The sequence below is a fragment of the Crocuta crocuta genome, unplaced genomic scaffold (assembly GCF_008692635.1).
Source record: "Crocuta crocuta isolate KB4526 unplaced genomic scaffold, BGI_CrCroc_1.0 scaffold35, whole genome shotgun sequence".
In the NCBI taxonomy this organism is placed as follows: Eukaryota; Metazoa; Chordata; class Mammalia; order Carnivora; family Hyaenidae; genus Crocuta; species Crocuta crocuta.
Window position 1 is genome coordinate 2,346,356 of NW_027530625.1, and position 17,174 is coordinate 2,363,529.

At 38.3% G+C, this 17,174-nt stretch overlaps 1 protein-coding gene across 1 annotated transcript in view; it reads right to left on the reverse strand.

Annotated features, from left to right (window-relative positions):
• Nucleotides 1–17,174, reverse strand: part of SCAI (suppressor of cancer cell invasion) — a 137,043-nt gene that overhangs the window by 39,493 nt on the left and 80,376 nt on the right. The window contains exons 4-6 of the mRNA XM_077768492.1: nucleotides 6,838–6,933; nucleotides 6,201–6,287; nucleotides 5,049–5,147 (exon numbers count right to left, since the gene is read on the reverse strand). Of these exons, the coding sequence (XP_077624618.1) occupies nucleotides 5,049–5,147; nucleotides 6,201–6,287; nucleotides 6,838–6,933 (282 nt within the window). The remainder of the gene's footprint in view (nucleotides 1–5,048; nucleotides 5,148–6,200; nucleotides 6,288–6,837; nucleotides 6,934–17,174) is intronic.

Consider the following 17,174-nt stretch of genomic DNA (forward strand, 5'->3'; position numbering starts at 1 on the left):
AGGGGCTTAAGCAGGCTCTGTGCTGACATGGAGGCTGAGAGCTAGATCTCATGACCCTGAGATCATGACCTGAGCCAAAATCAAAAGAGTCAGATGCTAACCTGACTGAGCCACCCTGTGCGGTTTTCTATTTGCCCTTTCTGCATTTGTGTTTTCTAGTGTTCTTTCCAGTAAATCCATTATATTTTAGTGTTTTATATCTTCTATCAGTTTCTTACTTATACTTCTTCCTTACTATCCTTAACTTATGGCTATTTACAATCAATATTGTACCTCTTCACACCCAACCCTGTATATTCATCCCTAATGAGGGTTATCAAACCTGTTATTTCCAATTTCCACAGTCTACATTACAATTATAATAATCTTACAACAGTATATTTTTTGTAGATGTTTGACATTTTCCACAATAAAATTTTTAAAAATTCCTCTTCGATCCAGGAGTTATTTAGAAATGTGTCACTAATTGGTAAGATTTATTGATTTTTTTGAAAACTATGTTGCATTTCTTAATTTTTAATGGCACTGCACCATGGTTAGACATCATACACTTGAAAATAATTGAAACCTGTTTTGTGTCCGGTATAAGTAAATTTCACAAAAGTTCCATATAAGCTTGAAAATTATGTGCATTTGCTTATTGATGTAGGTTGTTTTAAGCACAATAGAACACGTTTTTAATTATGTTACATAAATCTCATTACTTGTCTTCTGATTCATAAATAAATACGGTATGTTAAAAATCTCCTTGTATATTGGACCATTTATCAATATCTCCCATAAAATATGCCAATTTTTGTTATTTATTATAATATTACATTACTGGGGATATAAAAGTTTAGAATTTTTTTTTTGAGTTGTTCCTTTTATCATTATGAAATAAAGCTCTATCCTTAATAATGCTCTATGCCTTAAATACAGTGGCAGACATTTCAGGGTGTCTGGGTAGCTCAGTCAGTTGAGCATCCATCTCCTAATTTCAACTCAAGTCATAGTCTCATGGATTCCTTGTGGGTTCAGGCCCCATGTGAGGCTCTGCACTGATCATGTGGAGGCTGCATGGAAATCTCTCTTTCTTCCTCTCTCTCTCTGATCTTCCCCTGTTCACTCTCTCTCTCGAAATAATAAATAAATATATAGAGAGTGGCATTTCTTCCTCTTGGTATCTATTTTAGCCTTTTCTGTGTTGGAAAATCTTTTGTAAACACTAGATTACTGGATTTTCTTTTAAAAGGCATACTGATGGGGCGCCTGGGTGGCTCACGCTCACGCTCTCTCTCTCCTAGAAATAAAACATTAAAAAAAAATTAAAAAAAAAAAAATTAAAAAATAAAAAAATAAAAGGCATACTGATAATCTCTGGCTTCTACCTAGGAAGTTTAGATCACTTTCACTTACTATGAGTACCAGTGTACTTGGATTTATTTCTATTTTGGCTGGGTTTTTTTTGTGCTAATTATACTTTTTTTAGTACACATTCCATTCCTAACTTTTATTGCAATGACTGTAATTTTATTATTCACTTTCCTCCCCCTTCTACCTGTTTTGAAGTTACACATTCTCCTTATGTTCTTTAAAAATATTTTTCTGGGGAGCCTGGGTGGCTCAGTTGGTTAAGTATCCGACTTTGGCTCAGGTCATGATCTCACAGTTTGTGGGTTCAAGCCCTGTGTCGGGCTCTGTGCTGACAGCCAGCTCAGAGCCTGGAGACTATTTCAGATTCTGTGTCTCCCTCTCTCTACCCTCCCCTGCTCATACTGTCTCTCTCTCTCTCATGAATAAAGAAAACATTTAAAAAAATAAAAAATTTAAAAAATATATTTTTCTTATTGTTTTAAAAAGCAAACTTTACTTATTCTAAGCTTCTTCTGAACAATAAATGGATCTTATTGGTATGATTTAACTTCTGACTTTCTTCTTTCATGTTATTATTATCCAGAATTTGGCCTCATTTTACCTTGATAACCTCAATTAGCCATCATTACAATTACTGTCCTATGAAGTCTGTGATTTTTTAGGACAGTTTCAATTTTCCTCTTCCTAAAGAAATCCTTAGTAGTTCTTTTATGTCACCAAAACCAACCACTCTCTTGCAAGGTTGTCCCAGCACTGGTCACAGGATTAATAACCTGAGGATCCCCTTACTTTCTTGACAGCTAAACTGTCCACTTAAAAGGACGGGTGATCTGTTCAGTCAGCATCTAGGTGTTTTGAGAATAGTAGTTTAGATTATCTAGACTGCCACACTGTCAGAAGTGGAATTCAAAACAGGAGGAAAATTTGTAGGATGATGTCAATTCATAGTTGAAATATTAATAAGAGAATTCCTTTCATGTTTTTGGTAAAATAAAGTAGGTTCTATGAATCTATATCACAGGTTATACAACTATGTAATATAGATTACACAAACATACTGAACCAGGGATGGCAAAATTTTGTAAATGGCCAGACAGTAAATGTTTTTGGCTTTACAGGCACATAGGGCATCTGTAGCACATTTTTGCTTTTTTCAAAACACTTTGAAAATATAAAAAGGATTCTAAGCTACCAGACAGTTCAAAAACAGGCCACGGTGTGCCAATCCCTGTATTAAAGAAACATACAGACATAGGTGGATGTATTCTATTTTGGAAACCACTATGTTGAACTGCAGCAAAGCACAGAGAACTAAGTCAGTGCTGTCCAGACATACACACGAGAGGCTGTCCCAGACAGGCCCACAGCCCACCGCCTGATAACATATGAAGCTGCAGAAGAAAACATCCAATGAACCACACTGGAAAGGTCCACATCACATCCTCCCTATAGACAACACTACTAGGAAGCGCCAAGGTTTCAAGTTTAGATTCACATTTCCCACAACATGAAACTTCCAATACTGTCACCACTGAAGTTGACATCACGATTCTTTTGACAAAGTTACTGTGGCACTCCAGAATTGTAGCTTTGTCCAGCCTGCCATGCCCATTAGTTCTAAAACACTGACTCTTTATAAATTTGCCTGAGAAACTATTTTCCGAGGTGGCTGACTACAAGCTGTCCCCAAGCTTCTGGGTACTCAGAAACTTCACCGTCCCCACATCTAACTCTGACCGGGTTCAGCCTTAGCCATTTGCAAGTTAGGGTTTGCGGCTCCTAGGACAAGTGATTGTGTGACAACGTCTCCTCTACTAAATAGGATGGGCCCTCAGAACGAGCATCTGTTTATGCTTAGTGACAGGTAGTCACTTTGGTGGTTGCTGAAATGTGCCATGCCTTCTGGCTTTGACACAGTCTGTAGGTACGAAGACAGTACAGAGAGAACTTGCCCTTTGAGGAGAGATTTTTGCTTTTAAAGCTAATGTGAAATTGTGCAATACTTTATTTAGTTTTAATCAGCCAACCAGCTATTGATTTTAGCAGCCGTCACCAACTGCTACCTTGACTGTCCCCCTGCTCTGTATGAACGAAGAAACAAACAACCTACCAGCTGAATACAGTCCTTACTAAGAAGGTACTGACTAAGGGCGCAAGGGCAAGATTTTGCACACAGGATCGTCCTTTGATTCTAATTTAGTGGCCTAAGGCAAGAGATTTTGTCATCCTGGTTCCAAAGAATCCTACCTCTGTTCATCAGCCTTGCTCTAGGAGGCAGCACAGGAAAACCATTCATATGTGGCATTTGCTATTAGGACAGAAAATGATGTTCATAAATGAAACTGCTGGATTTGAAGCCAAGGGGCCCAAGGCCAATTTCCCTTTGAGTGAATTAGGAAATGCAGAAAAGTGAATTATACAAGGTATTTCACTGTGGCTTAAAATAGTTCTTTCCTTATATGTGCTTTTCATACTGAGAAGATAGCATACAGCTGTTTTGTATATTTTTAGAAGTAAAACTTATCTCACCAAAAAGTCAGACAAACTATACAGCATGAATAGAAAAAAAAGTGAGGTGGGAGTCTGACAAAATATAACCAAGTGAAAATACGTGAAGGAAACCATAAGAAAACCTGAAGCACTTCTGGCGGAAATGGAGAACCTTGCGTGCCTTGCTTGCATTAAGCAAACTCCTCAAGCCTGAACAAGATCTGCTAGGGAATGAAGGGGATTCACAAGAGTGGGGCTTTCCAAACCATGTTGCTTAGATGGAAAGCTTATGATAGCCAACCACAAAAGTGTTCTCTAGAAAAATATGTCAAAATTATGTTCTCATCTACTGCTAAGAGAATATAATCTTTTCACATATAACAACTGTGAGTTCTGTTGCTGGCAGTAGGGAGGATATTCAGATCTTCTGTGCCCGAACTTTCTCTTCTAACAATTCCTGGAATACAAGTAACAAAGATTCTCCAGGAAAACCCTGACTTCTTCAGCAATTCCGTCTTCATCTGGAATTAACATCACAGTCTACCTGTGCCCCAAATATGTCTGTAACTCTCATGAGAAGATACTCCTCTGAAAGGGAAAGAGAACACTCGTACACCTTCTTTTCTTTCTTCTCCCTCCCAAGCATCTAGCACACTGCCAGATATGTAAGTGCTCAATAGATTATTACTGGGAATGAATAATTTCTATGTGATTTTTTTTTCCTTATGGGGGAGCTATGCAACTGTTAACCTATCAGGTTTATAAAATACGATGTAAACTGCAATGGCAGCCTTTTCTTTAGTACCACGGACAGCTGTCAAGAGGCTTCTGAATGCATATGAATTCAAACTACACAGGCTAAAAAGAACAAAGGTTATCAGCAAAGCCTCACTTTGGAGTTGTTTCTTTTCTATGAAAATTTGTGTGACCTTAATCTTTCATATAGAAACAACCAACCCCTTCTTTGTGCTCTGACTCCACTCAGGTACTGTGATGTCTGCTAAAACATATATAACATTTATTGCTTTTAGGTAACATACCTCTGTATGCTAAAGAAGGCCTAGATACATTGTAAGGCACTCAATAAAGCCCATTTAAATGAATAAAAGTTAGAAACAAATGTGTGCTTCTCTGCATAATTTCCACACAGACTAAAAATTCTGAGTGTTTTATCTCTTTCTAAAAACATAGTAGGTGCATACCTGTCCTCTTTATTGACTTGAGAATAATATGATCTCTGTCTGATTGCAGAATAGAAGGAGAAAGCCTCATTCAGATAGCTGGTCTCAGATGTGCGTAGGCTATGGAGAAAAAAAATCTTTATATTTGACAGTGTCTCAAACTGTTTATGCTGAATACTTGTTTCATTCCCCTGCTATTCCTCTATATGAGGGGAGGGGAACAAACCTAAATTTGAACTGGCAAAGCAATGATCACATCACCCTTACAATGTATAAAAATAATGATAATTAAAAAAAAACAAACAAACCTCCCCACTGCTCCCAAACCTTTTTTGATAGCAATCCAAAGTACATATTATTTTCATTCTTTGAAAGGATTCTCCAAATAGCATTCCACCCAGTTACATCTTTTCACCAGACCTTTCGTGACCTTCCCCAAATCCATACATAGTCACTCATCCTTTGGTTCATTTCTTCAGTTTTTTTTTCCTCACAGGACTCAGAAATGGACGAATTCGTATTAACCTTCAGAGGGTGATGTATTAGGTTCTCTAACATCTTTAGTTTTACTTCTTAAGAAAATATTCTACCCCAGTGATTTTAACAGGGGAATGATGGATGGCATGCCAAAAGACAGGAAGAGGAAGAAATTCCATATGGTCCAAGCTTTTAAGTGTATAACTGATATTACTTTATGAGATTTAGATTCCTAAAAGGAGTTCTCTTCTTTCCTTGACTCATCACTAAGGATATAATCAAAATTATCTTTGTCTTCTTCACAGAACCTTTTAGATATATCTTACAAGTATGAGTTTTAAAGTATTCCCCCCAAAACCATTCATTCAAACATACAAGTTATGTATTAAGATTTAAGTGAAGCCATTAAGAACTATGAATTTATTTAGTATTTCTGATTTATCTAAAACCAAGATCATAATCATTTAAGTTATAAATGAGTCTGCCCAAATAAACTGTTTGGAAGGTAAGCCTTTGAAGCACATAATGTACTCAGATTATGGAAGATCATTTACTTCATAATACTGTTTTGATTACTAATGATATGGGGTTTCATTTGTAACTCCATAGTTTTCTCTCCTACCAAGTAAGTATACTTCTGCATGCTGTGTTTAAACCAGGATAACGCTTTATTTTTTCCATATGCAATTCACTTACTAATAATGGTAGTATAGCTGCCCAATCTTAGAAGCAATTTCCCCTATTTGCCACCGCTTCAAGCCATACCGATTATCCAAGACTTGTCTGTTTTACATAGGAGATAAGAAAATAGAAATAAGAGACTATAAATTCCAAAAATAACCAAATCTGTAAATTTAATAGGATAAAACACCACCCAATTCAGCATGAAATTCCAAATTCGTGAATTCAAATACATGAATTCTTCATGAGATTTCAACATCATCATTCAATTAAATTTAAAAAGCAGTATTAAATGTCTACTTAAAGTAAGCTGAAATATGAAAAGAAATTTCTCCAAGCTAAGCTCATGAAAATTAAAAGCAACACCCCCCAAATAGCTTTGACCAATAAACAACATCTATGGTAGAACGAAACCATGAATCAGCCTACCTACGTCAGAGTTAATCTGAACCATTTCAGATATGATACTGTCTTTAAAAATCAGATGAGAACATTACATTTTAAAACCTTAAATAAAAAGGAAAAAATCAATTCATTTTCATTTGTGTCATGAAGAGAAAATATATTAAAATGCACCAAGAGATAAAAAGGTCAAAAGTGGGACTAATATAAAATGGACCTTCACTCTCCTGTAACTATAAAATTCCTTTACCGATGCTGCTGCTGGAACTTCCAGAGTTTGGTGTAAACATCGAAAGTTCTTCCAAAATAGGACTGCCACTGCTTCTGCCCATATTGGGGCAAATCTCTGTAATTACAAACAAACATACGTTAATTCACTCTCCTTACACTATTTGGAAATTAGGTCTTGTGATGGTACAAACTGGATAGATTTGAAGCATTTGCATTCAGGCTTTCTTTTATTTATTTATTAAGTTTATTTATTTATTTTTGAGACAGAGACAGAGCACAAGCAGGGGAGGGGCAGAGAGAGGGAGACACAGAATCCGAAGCAGGCTTCAGCTCTGAGCTCTGAGCTGTCAGCACGAGCCCGACGTGGAGCTCGAACCCACAAACCATGAGATCATGACCTGAGCTGAAGTTGGACACTCAACCTACTGAGCTACCCCAGTCTTTTAGAAACAATTAACAGTTTTGGGAGCAGAAGTGGTTCTATTAACAAGAGTCCAGGGCATATTCTTTCCTATTCTTCTCTCCTACTTTTGTTCATTCTTAGTCTCCTTTGTAGACTAAGGTTTCCCTTAGTCCCATAAGGTTTCTACCACTCTCTTCCCTCTCCCTGGCTGCTCTTATTCACAGTCACTTATGTACTGATAACTTCCAAATGCTTATTATCTTCATGGAAGAACTCAGCACTCTGAAAAGCACGCCACTATCTAGAAGCAGATATGCAGGTGGGATGGTTGTTCTCAATTATTCTAGCCTCTCCCTACAGGTGGCACTATACATCCCTGTTCTTGGAGCTGGTGACTCCCTATATACCCCTTAGAGACAAGCTCTTCCCTGTCATAAGGAACATGGGCCTGGCCTTAACACTTGCTTTGGCTAATGAAATATAATGGCAGATTACCCACACCATGTCTGAAAAAATGACATAAGAGATACTACATAGTTCAGCATTTTCACTTCCCTCCAACCTAAGACCAAGACAGGGTTGCTCCTCAGCCTGGAACACAGAGTAAGACACATTTAAATGGAGCCTCGGAACTGCAGACAACTTATAGCTAACATGGGAGCTAGAATAAGTCTCTACTGTACTAACGCACTAAAATGTTGAAGTTGTTATTGCAGCCATATTGAGGAAAAGCCAGTACAGAAATGGATACCAGGAATGGGCTATTGCCATAACAAATACATTACATATGTAACGCTGGCATTGGAATTTAGCGGCACCAAACTGTTACTGAAGGCTGGAAAAATGATGACACATATAATACAGTGGCAAAACAGCATCTGCCTGCAATCACTTGGAAAGGAGATAAGGTGACTAACAAACTTACGGATTTATACAAAGAAACCGGAAAAAGTCTGTTACTAGCCCTGGATGCTATTAGCTGCACTTAACAAAACACAAGAAAGATGAATTCAGAAAAGAACTAGCTGCAAGCAGGGATGAAGAGGAAAAGAGATAACTCACGAGTTCCAGAACTTTCAGAATTGTAAGATACAATACTTTCTAATGCATATATATAAAAGATACAATTGAGAAACGCCAGCTATTAATGCCACTTATAACTGAGTCTCATCCTCAGGGCCAAACCTCTTCATTAGAGCCCAAGAGTAAAGTTATGAGGAGCACCTGGGTGGCTCAGTGGATTAAGCCTCCAACTTCGATTCAGGTCATGATCTCACAGTTTGTGGGTTTGAGCCCTGTGTCAGGTTCTATGCTGACAGCTCAGAGCCTGGAGCCTGCTTCAAATTTTATGTCCCCCTCTCTCTCTGCCCTTCACCCACTCACACTCTGTCTCTCAAAACTGATTAGTATTTAAAAAATTTTTTAATTAAAAAATTTTAAAAAATAAATCATTTGACTTGGCCAATATGACAACTAGAATTGCAGTCATCAATTTTCCTTTATTCTTGGGACTCAGCTCTATTCTATTGGTTTTTCTATTTCCTCACTAACATTCTGTTAATTATTACAGCTTTATAAAAAGTGTTTCATCTTTCTTCTTTTAAAGGAACACCATGGCTGTTCTTCATTCCTTTTACTTGCCTATGACCTTTAACATTACCTTATCAAAGTTCTACCAAAAAAAAGAAATCCTAACAGGTTCTAATGAGACCTCAATGAATCTAGACATCTATTTGGAGAACTGACATCTTAAAAATAATTTTCAGGCACCTGGGTGGCTCAGCTGGTTAATTATGACTCTTGATTTCCACTCAGGTCATGATTTCACATGCAGAGCCTGCTTGGGATTCTCTCTCTCTTTCCCTCTCACTCTGCGCCTCCCTAACTCACACTGGCACTCTCTTTCAAAATAAATAAATAAATAAGCATTTTAAAAACATTAGCACAATTAAAGTAATTTTTAGTGTCAGTAGTATCTCTTTCCATTTATGTTGGAAATAGCCACTAAATTTTGCAATGCTTTGCACAAAGTTCTAATATTTCTTAGTTCATACCACTACAATGTCTCATATTGATTTGTGAAAGGTATCTCTATTTTTTAAGTTATGTCTTTAATTTTTTTTATGGTGGAAAGTTTCAGATATACACAAAAATAGAGAATAATACAATGAATCCCAATGTACCATCCCAAGCTTCACAGATAATAAATTTAGGGCTGATCCCTTCTACCTGGGGTTGCCAGATAAAATGTTTGGGGGCTCTCCACTCCTTTTCATTAACCTACCTGTCTGGGATAATATAACTTTGTTTAAATCAATATCCCTCTGATCACCACTAGCACTAGTTTATTAAGAGAAGAAGTGCAGGCTATATTTCAGAATGATCCCTATGACCCAAATGTTTATAAAGTACTTAAAACAGAGAAACACTTAAATGTTCCATAGTAAAAGGAGAGATTAAATATAAATTCTCTCATTTAACCTAAGTTCAACTTCCAAGTATAAAAGAAATCCTTTTTTAAAAATATTTATTATTTTTTTAAGAGAGAGCAAGCAAGTGAGCAAGGGAGGGGCAGAGAGAGAGAGAGAATCCCAAGCAGGCTCCCTGCTGTGAGCACAGAGCCCAACACAAGGCTCAGTCTCACAAACTGTGAGCTCATCCTGGGCTTTAATCAAGAATGAAACACTCAACTGATTGAGCCACCCAGGTGCCCCAGAAACTTTTCTTTTAATGTTTTATTTATTTCCAAGACAGAAAGGGAGAAAGAGAAAGGCAGCATGAGCAGGGGAGGGTCAGAAAGACAGGGAGACACAGAATCCAAAGCAGGCTCCAGGCTGTCAGCACAGAGCTGTGAGATCATGACCGGAGCCAAAGTCAGACACTTAACCCACTGAGCCACCCAGGCGCCCCCAGAAACTCTTTATTTATCTCACATAACTAAGTGAGCTGAATGTTCTTGGTAAATTATACTAATACATAGAAATTTGAGGTAGTATTTTGTTGTTCTGTTGTTTGGGAATGGGGAGGGAGAGGGAGAGGTATATGCTTCCAGATTTCATATATACACAGTATTTGTGTATACAGGCACAGTATTTATCTTGTTTTGTAATGTAAACTTTTTTCACTTAATATATTATTAACATCTTTTCATGTTTAAAATAAACATAATTAGCACCGGTGTATAGCACATATACATATTTGAAATTAGAAGATACTCTCTCCCCACACCCTCACACACAAAGCTGCTATATATATTTTTTAATTTACTTAACAAAGGATACATTGCTTCATGGAAATAAGACAGCTACAGAGCTGAAACAGATATAACTTATGTTTGTAGAGCATTTCTCTTTTTTTGTTTTTTTATTTATTTCTCTTGAGAGAGAGAGAGAGAGAGAGTGAAAGAGCAGCGGAGAAGGGAGAGGTGGGGGGAGAGAGAATTGCAAGCAAGCTCTGTGCTGTTAGTGCAGAGCCTGACAAGGGGCTCAAACCCACAAACCGTGAGATCCTGACCTGAGCTGAAACCAAGAGTTGGATGCTTAACCAGCAGAGCCACCCAGGTGCCCCTGTAGGACAGTTCTCCTGCCCCAGGTGGGTGTCTTGCTGTTGGTGACACTTAACCCTGCAATTAGGTAAGGTGTAGTTACTACATATAATTCTATCAAGTGCTAAGTACTGTGAAGGCCAGAGAATGTGATGTGAAATATGATTTCTACAATCAAAGAGTTTATTATTTAAATAGAAATAACACACATACAGAAAAAGATAAAAAAATAGCACCTAAGTATTAAATTAGATGGTACTGAATAAAAGTAATAGAAGACTGTAGAAAAGAAATATATGGGAGGGCTTGAGGAGCCAAGGAAAGCTGCTTAAAGAGAGAGATCTGGATAAGCAAGAGGAAGAAGAGATCACCAAAGAGAGAGAGAGAGAGAGAGAGAGAGAGAACCAAGATAATATGTAGAGGAACAGAGGCAATTATCAGCTAATAAAACTGTAGCACAAGTCTTAGCCAGACCTCACTCATGCAACTATGGACAGCTAGTGGTGGATGGTGTCCCTCAGACATCTTGCCATTGCCTGGCTGGCAGCTAGGGTGCTGGGTCATGTTTTTCTCATCCAACATGCTAGCTCAGTCTCCATGAGGTTGGTTGCAAGGATCCCAAAAGCAGCAAAAGAGAGGGCCGCTCTAATGTGCACCGTTCTTTTCGATTCTTTGCACCATGCACCCCATTGGCTAAAGCAATCGTCATGGCCAAGCCCATAGTCAGTGTGGGAGGGGATGACTCATGGGCATGGATACAAGGAAGGGAATGATTTTTATAAGCAATCTACCACAGAAATCTTAAGATTTTTTTCTTTCTTTTTCAATTCTGAAAGTAAATAGAAGTATCTCGAAAAACAAAAATGCTATATACAATGTACAGAACAAGAAGTAAAAAAATACCCTATTGCTTTTCTCCTCAATTCTAGCCCCCAGAAATAATGACCGTTAAGGATGCATTTCCTATGTACATTTAAGTAAATATGTGAGTATTTCTATTATTTTACATAAATGGGATCAAGCTACATATAATGTTCTATAACATGCTTTTTATTTTGTTATTTATTTATTTTCATATGTCTTTTAAATTTAATAATATATCAGAGTTTTAAAATACATATACAATTATATCAACATTTACTGCATACAATAACCAAATTATTTAACCAATCCCTTCCTAACAGACATTTATATTGTCTCCAGTTTTCCCGTTATAAAAATGCTGCAATAAACATCTTCACACTAATAATTTTGACTAGTTATGTGATAATGAAGAAAAGGTAAATTCTGTAAGTAGAGTTAATAAGTGAAAGAAAATATGCATTTACCTATCAGATGTTAAGACAATGAATAGAAAAGCAAAAGGTTTTCCTACATGAAATTTTCAGGTATACGTAACAAGAATGAGCTACTAACTGCATTTTAAAATCCATTTCCATTATCTTTATGATAAGGAGAAAGTCATTTTGGATTACAGAAATAGGTTAACTACAGACACCAGTTTCCACATTTATTGCAAGTTTTCCTCTTTTTTTAATGTCTCCATGTACCTCCAGTGAGAAATAGCTATCAGATAGTTTAAAATTGAAGTTGCTTGCAGAATCCTTAAGACTCTTATCATGTAGCTGCTGCTAGAAGACTGTATTATTACCCAACAGCATTAAGACACAACATCACCATCACCTCCACAGGAACTGACAACTCGTGGGTGCTTCTTTACGGGTACTGTGTAAAGTCTTTTTTTTTTTTTTTTAAATGTTTTATTTATTTCTGAGAGAGAGAACAGGGGAGGGTCAGAGAGAGAGGGAGACACAGAATCCAAAGCAGGCTCCAGGCTCTGAGCTAGCTGTCAGCACAGAGCCCGACGTGGGGCTTGAACTCACGAACTGTGAGATCATGCCCGGAGCCGAAGACTGACGCTTAACCGACTGAGCCATCCAGGTGCCCCAATAAACTTAAAAAAAAAAAAAATTAGAGGCGCCTGAGTGACTTGGTTAAGTGTCCAACTTTAGCTCAGGTCATTATACTTCGTGTGAATCTGAGCCCATATCAGGCTCTCTGCTGTCAGCACAGAGCCTGCTTTGGATCCTCTCTCTCTCTCTCTCTCTCTCTCTCTCTCCCTGCCCCTCTCCTGCTTGTTCTCTCTCTCCTCAAAAGTAAATATTAAAAAAACTTTTTTTCAAAAAAAAGGGGAGGCACCTGGTAGCTCAGTCAGTTGGGCTTCCAACTTTGACTCAGAACATGATCTCATGGTTCATGGGTTTGAGCCCCACATTGAGCTCTGTGCTGACAGCTCGGATCCTGGAGCCTGCTTTGGATTCTGTGTCTCCTTTTCTCTCTGCCCCTCCCCCATGCTCTCTCTCTTTCTCAAGAATAAACATTAAATTTTTTGTGAGGGACGCCTGGGTGGCTCAGTCGGTTAAGTGTCCGACTACAGCTCAGGTCATGATCTCACAGTTTGTGGGTTTGAGCCCTGCTTCAGGCTCTGTGCTGACAGCCACCTCAGAGCCTGGAGACTGTTTCAGATTTTGTGTCTCCCTCTCTCTCTGACCCTCCCTTGCTCATGCTATCTCCCTCTCTCTCTCAGAAATAAATAAAAAACTTAAAAAAAATAAATAAATAAAATTAAATTTTAAAAAAAGTGAATAAACAAACATAAAAAATAAAAATATAGTAATAAAAAATATTCCAGCTATAGAGCTGCCATCTTGCGTCCCCGCATGTGTGCGCCTAATTTCAGCTGGTCCACCCGAGACCTCCTGAGCGCCAACCCTAGTCCCCCGCGCGGTCCCATTTCCGCTCCAACAAGAAGAAAGAGACTATCAAGAACCAGGAGAAACTCGCCAAACTGCAAACACAAGTGCGCATTGGTGGGGAAGGAACTGCTCGCTGAAAGAAGAAGGTGGTTCATAGAATAGCTACAGCAGATGATAAAAAACTTCAGTTCTCCTTAAAGAAGTTAGGGGTAAACAATATTTCTGGTNAATTTCTTTTTCAACACAGAGTTAAATTTTTGTTTAACTTCCTAAAGGCTAAGTCCTATGATCACCCCTTCTCTAATGAGACATATCACAGAAGCTAATATACAAACCACTATAATTTGATTAGAGTCTAAAACTAACTAAGGTATTTTATAAAGAGTTTTAGACAAATTCCTCTACCATTCAGAGCTTGACTACAGTTTTAAACTCTGAATATATCATTTGGTTATTAATACTGACATTAGAGATGGGAAATTAATGGTCCATAGAATTAAATTAAATGGGGCTCTGTGAATTATCCTGTAAGCGAAATGACCTGATAGTTCACTTTTTGCAAAGGCACCTATGTTATAAATTGGCTGCTCATATTCTTCTTCCTCCAAACCGTTGGTAGAAATTGAAAGCACGACACTTTCCTCGCTCCTTTTTTTAAATCCTCAACTCTATCAACAAAAGTTAGGAGACTATTGTAGCAAAAAACATAGTGCAAATGATTAAACATGGTTCTAATCTCCAAGACGTCTCCTTTTTTTTTTTTAACTTTTTAAGTTTTTATTTATTTTTGAGAGACAGAGACAGAACATGAATGGGGGAGGAGCAGAGAGAGAGAGGGAGACATAGAATCCAAAGCAGGCTCCAGGCTCCAAGATGTCAGCACAGAGCCTGACACAGGGCTCGAACCCACGAACTGTGAGATCATGACCTGAGCTGAAGTTGGACGCTTAACCAACTGAGCCACCCAGGAGCCCCGGGAGATGTTTCCAATAGAACATTGAGATGTCAAAACTTAGGACATCTCTTCTGGGTTTCTATAAATCTACTGTCCTAACTAAACGGAATTAGCTACGGTGGCTGACATGCACCCCACGCCTGACATCCCAGCCCAACAGCCACTCTTCCACCCTCTTCATGTCAGTGCTCCCTATGGGGTGCTGCTGTGCACCAAGTCCACCATCTTATAATTCTCTCTTCCGTCTGTTCTCTTCTACCAGCCTCTCTTTCCTTAGTCCCGTCGTTAAATGCTTGGCTTCTTCAGGGCATATATGTGTGTATGTAAACACACACACACACACACACACACACACACACGACCAATGACCTTAAGTAAGTTGCCTGGGAACTCATGACCAGTAAACTGTTGAACTAGGATTCAAATTCAAACCTTCTAACCCCTAATCTAATGTTCTCTTCTTGTACCATAAGGGAAAACAAGTTAGATTTTGATTCTACATTAATTTGTTCTCTGTGAGCTCATTCTGCTCTCCAGGTCATGAGATACAATTGACCTCCAACAAAGCTATGACCAAAGCTGTAGTCAAAGGCATAACTCAATTCCTCTGAATAAGGTTTTCAGTCAAGGAGCACAGTGTCCCATCACTGTGTAAACATTCTTGTTTACACAGAGAAGACTGTATTACATACAGTGACACCTTTGTTCTAATCCATGCCTCTGTGCTCATTTGTATACCAGACAAAACCGTGTTCAGGACTTACAAAGCCAACTGAAGAATTCCTTGTTTTAACACTGCCATTTTTTTAGACCAACTGGCGTACCCAGTTTCTAAATTCAGGTTTAGAAATTGATCTGTAAATTTGAAGGTGTTGGGGGTATCAACAGGTCTAGGCTGTTAAGGCTGAGTGTTTTCTTTGGGGAGGGTATCTTAGTGATACCACTGTAACAACTTTTTAAAATATTTATTTTTGAGAGTGAGAAAGAGCACGCACACATGAGCACATATGGGAGAGGGGCAGAGAAAGGGAAAGAGAGAAAGAGAGAGAGGGAGAGAATTCAAGCAGGCTCTGCACTGTCAGCACAGAACTTGACATGGGGCTCAATCTCACTAACCACTGCTTAGTTGAAACGCCCAGGCACCCCAACCCTTTTGTTTACTGAAGAGGGAGCAAAGCATTTTTTGAATGAGAGATTGAGAAAAAATGCACAAGAGTGCTTGATTAGGTAGAAGGTGGGCATTCCCTTTATCTCTGCATCCTGCTCCCATCCCTAGCCCTGTACCTAGAATGGTGTGGGTGCACAAAAGACACTTAGTGCATTGTTCCATTCCTAAGGATGGTTTATGAATTTGAATAACTTTGAATAATCTCCCTTAGTTTCAATTTAGAAATGCCAAGCCAAATAAAGCTATGGAATGGCGTCTCCTCCTCCTGTGAACCAGCTCCAGGGGAAGTATAAAAAAATCTTACACTTTGAAATACATTTATTTTCCAATGGCCCCTTGCTCATAGAAAAAAAAGGCTATCAAGTTTTAAAGTCCTCTAAGGTGTTGTTACCTTGTCCCTCAAAGGTCCGTGACTATCTTGTAGGTATGATGATACCCAAAGGAGTTTTACAGATGTGGATTTCTCAGAGAACCAAGGAGATGAGTGCAAGAAGCCAGGAACTGCGTCATTCCTATAGTCAGAGTGTTCCCTTGTGTCACCTCCAGAGAAGAGGCGATCGGAGCTCACCCGTAAGTTTTGGAATTCTTATTCTTACACTGAGGAAAAACTTCTCTGAAGTAGCACTTCCCAAATTAGAACCCATCGTATTAACATAAGCTACTGCTTTATCTGCCAAAGTTTTGTTTTTCTCATTTATGAACCAAGTAAACAGAACTAGTGAGGTTATTTTGAGGATTTAGTGAAATCTATTGTTCTTAAAATATCTCTCCTTTTTCTCTTTACAGTACTCCTGTAAGATCTGAAAAAGTAAACACACACACACACACAAACAATAACAAAAACAAAACAAAACAAGTTAACACAAATTCCTTCCCCCTTACCAATATCTGGTCTAACTCACTAGCAATTAAAAAGGTGAAGATGTGTATTTTTGTTCCTAGACAGGCGTGACAATTAAGATCTTAGAGAACTGTAACTTTTTAGATCAGGTTATACTGAACTTTGATAGCCAAAAAGAATGAATTAGAAATATACCCATCTACTTTAGTAACTTTTGGTATAGGATTTAAATAGTTGATTTTCTAGATTCTGGGGAAAAGATAGCAGCATAGTTTCAACTACTCAGGTTCATTCCCAAAACAGACAGAAATACTAGATAACAAAACCAAAAACCCACAGACAACATTTTCAGCAAAATTAAGTGTAATGGGCTGTGTCACCCCCAAATTCATATGTTGACGTCCTAACCCCGGTACCTCAGAATGTGCATTTGGGGCCTTTAAAGAAGTATAGTAATTAAATTGAAACAAGGCCTTTGGGTGGGCCTATAAGGAGGCCTTTGGGTCCTCCTGTATGGAAGAGAAAAGGACACATGCAAAGACACCAGGGATGCACAGGTACAGAGGGATGACTCTATTTAAGGACACCGTGAGAAAACAGCCATCTCCAAGCCAAGGAGAGAGGCCTGAGAAAGAGCCGACCTTGCTAGCACCTTGATCTTGGACTTCTAGCCTCCAGAACTGTGAGAT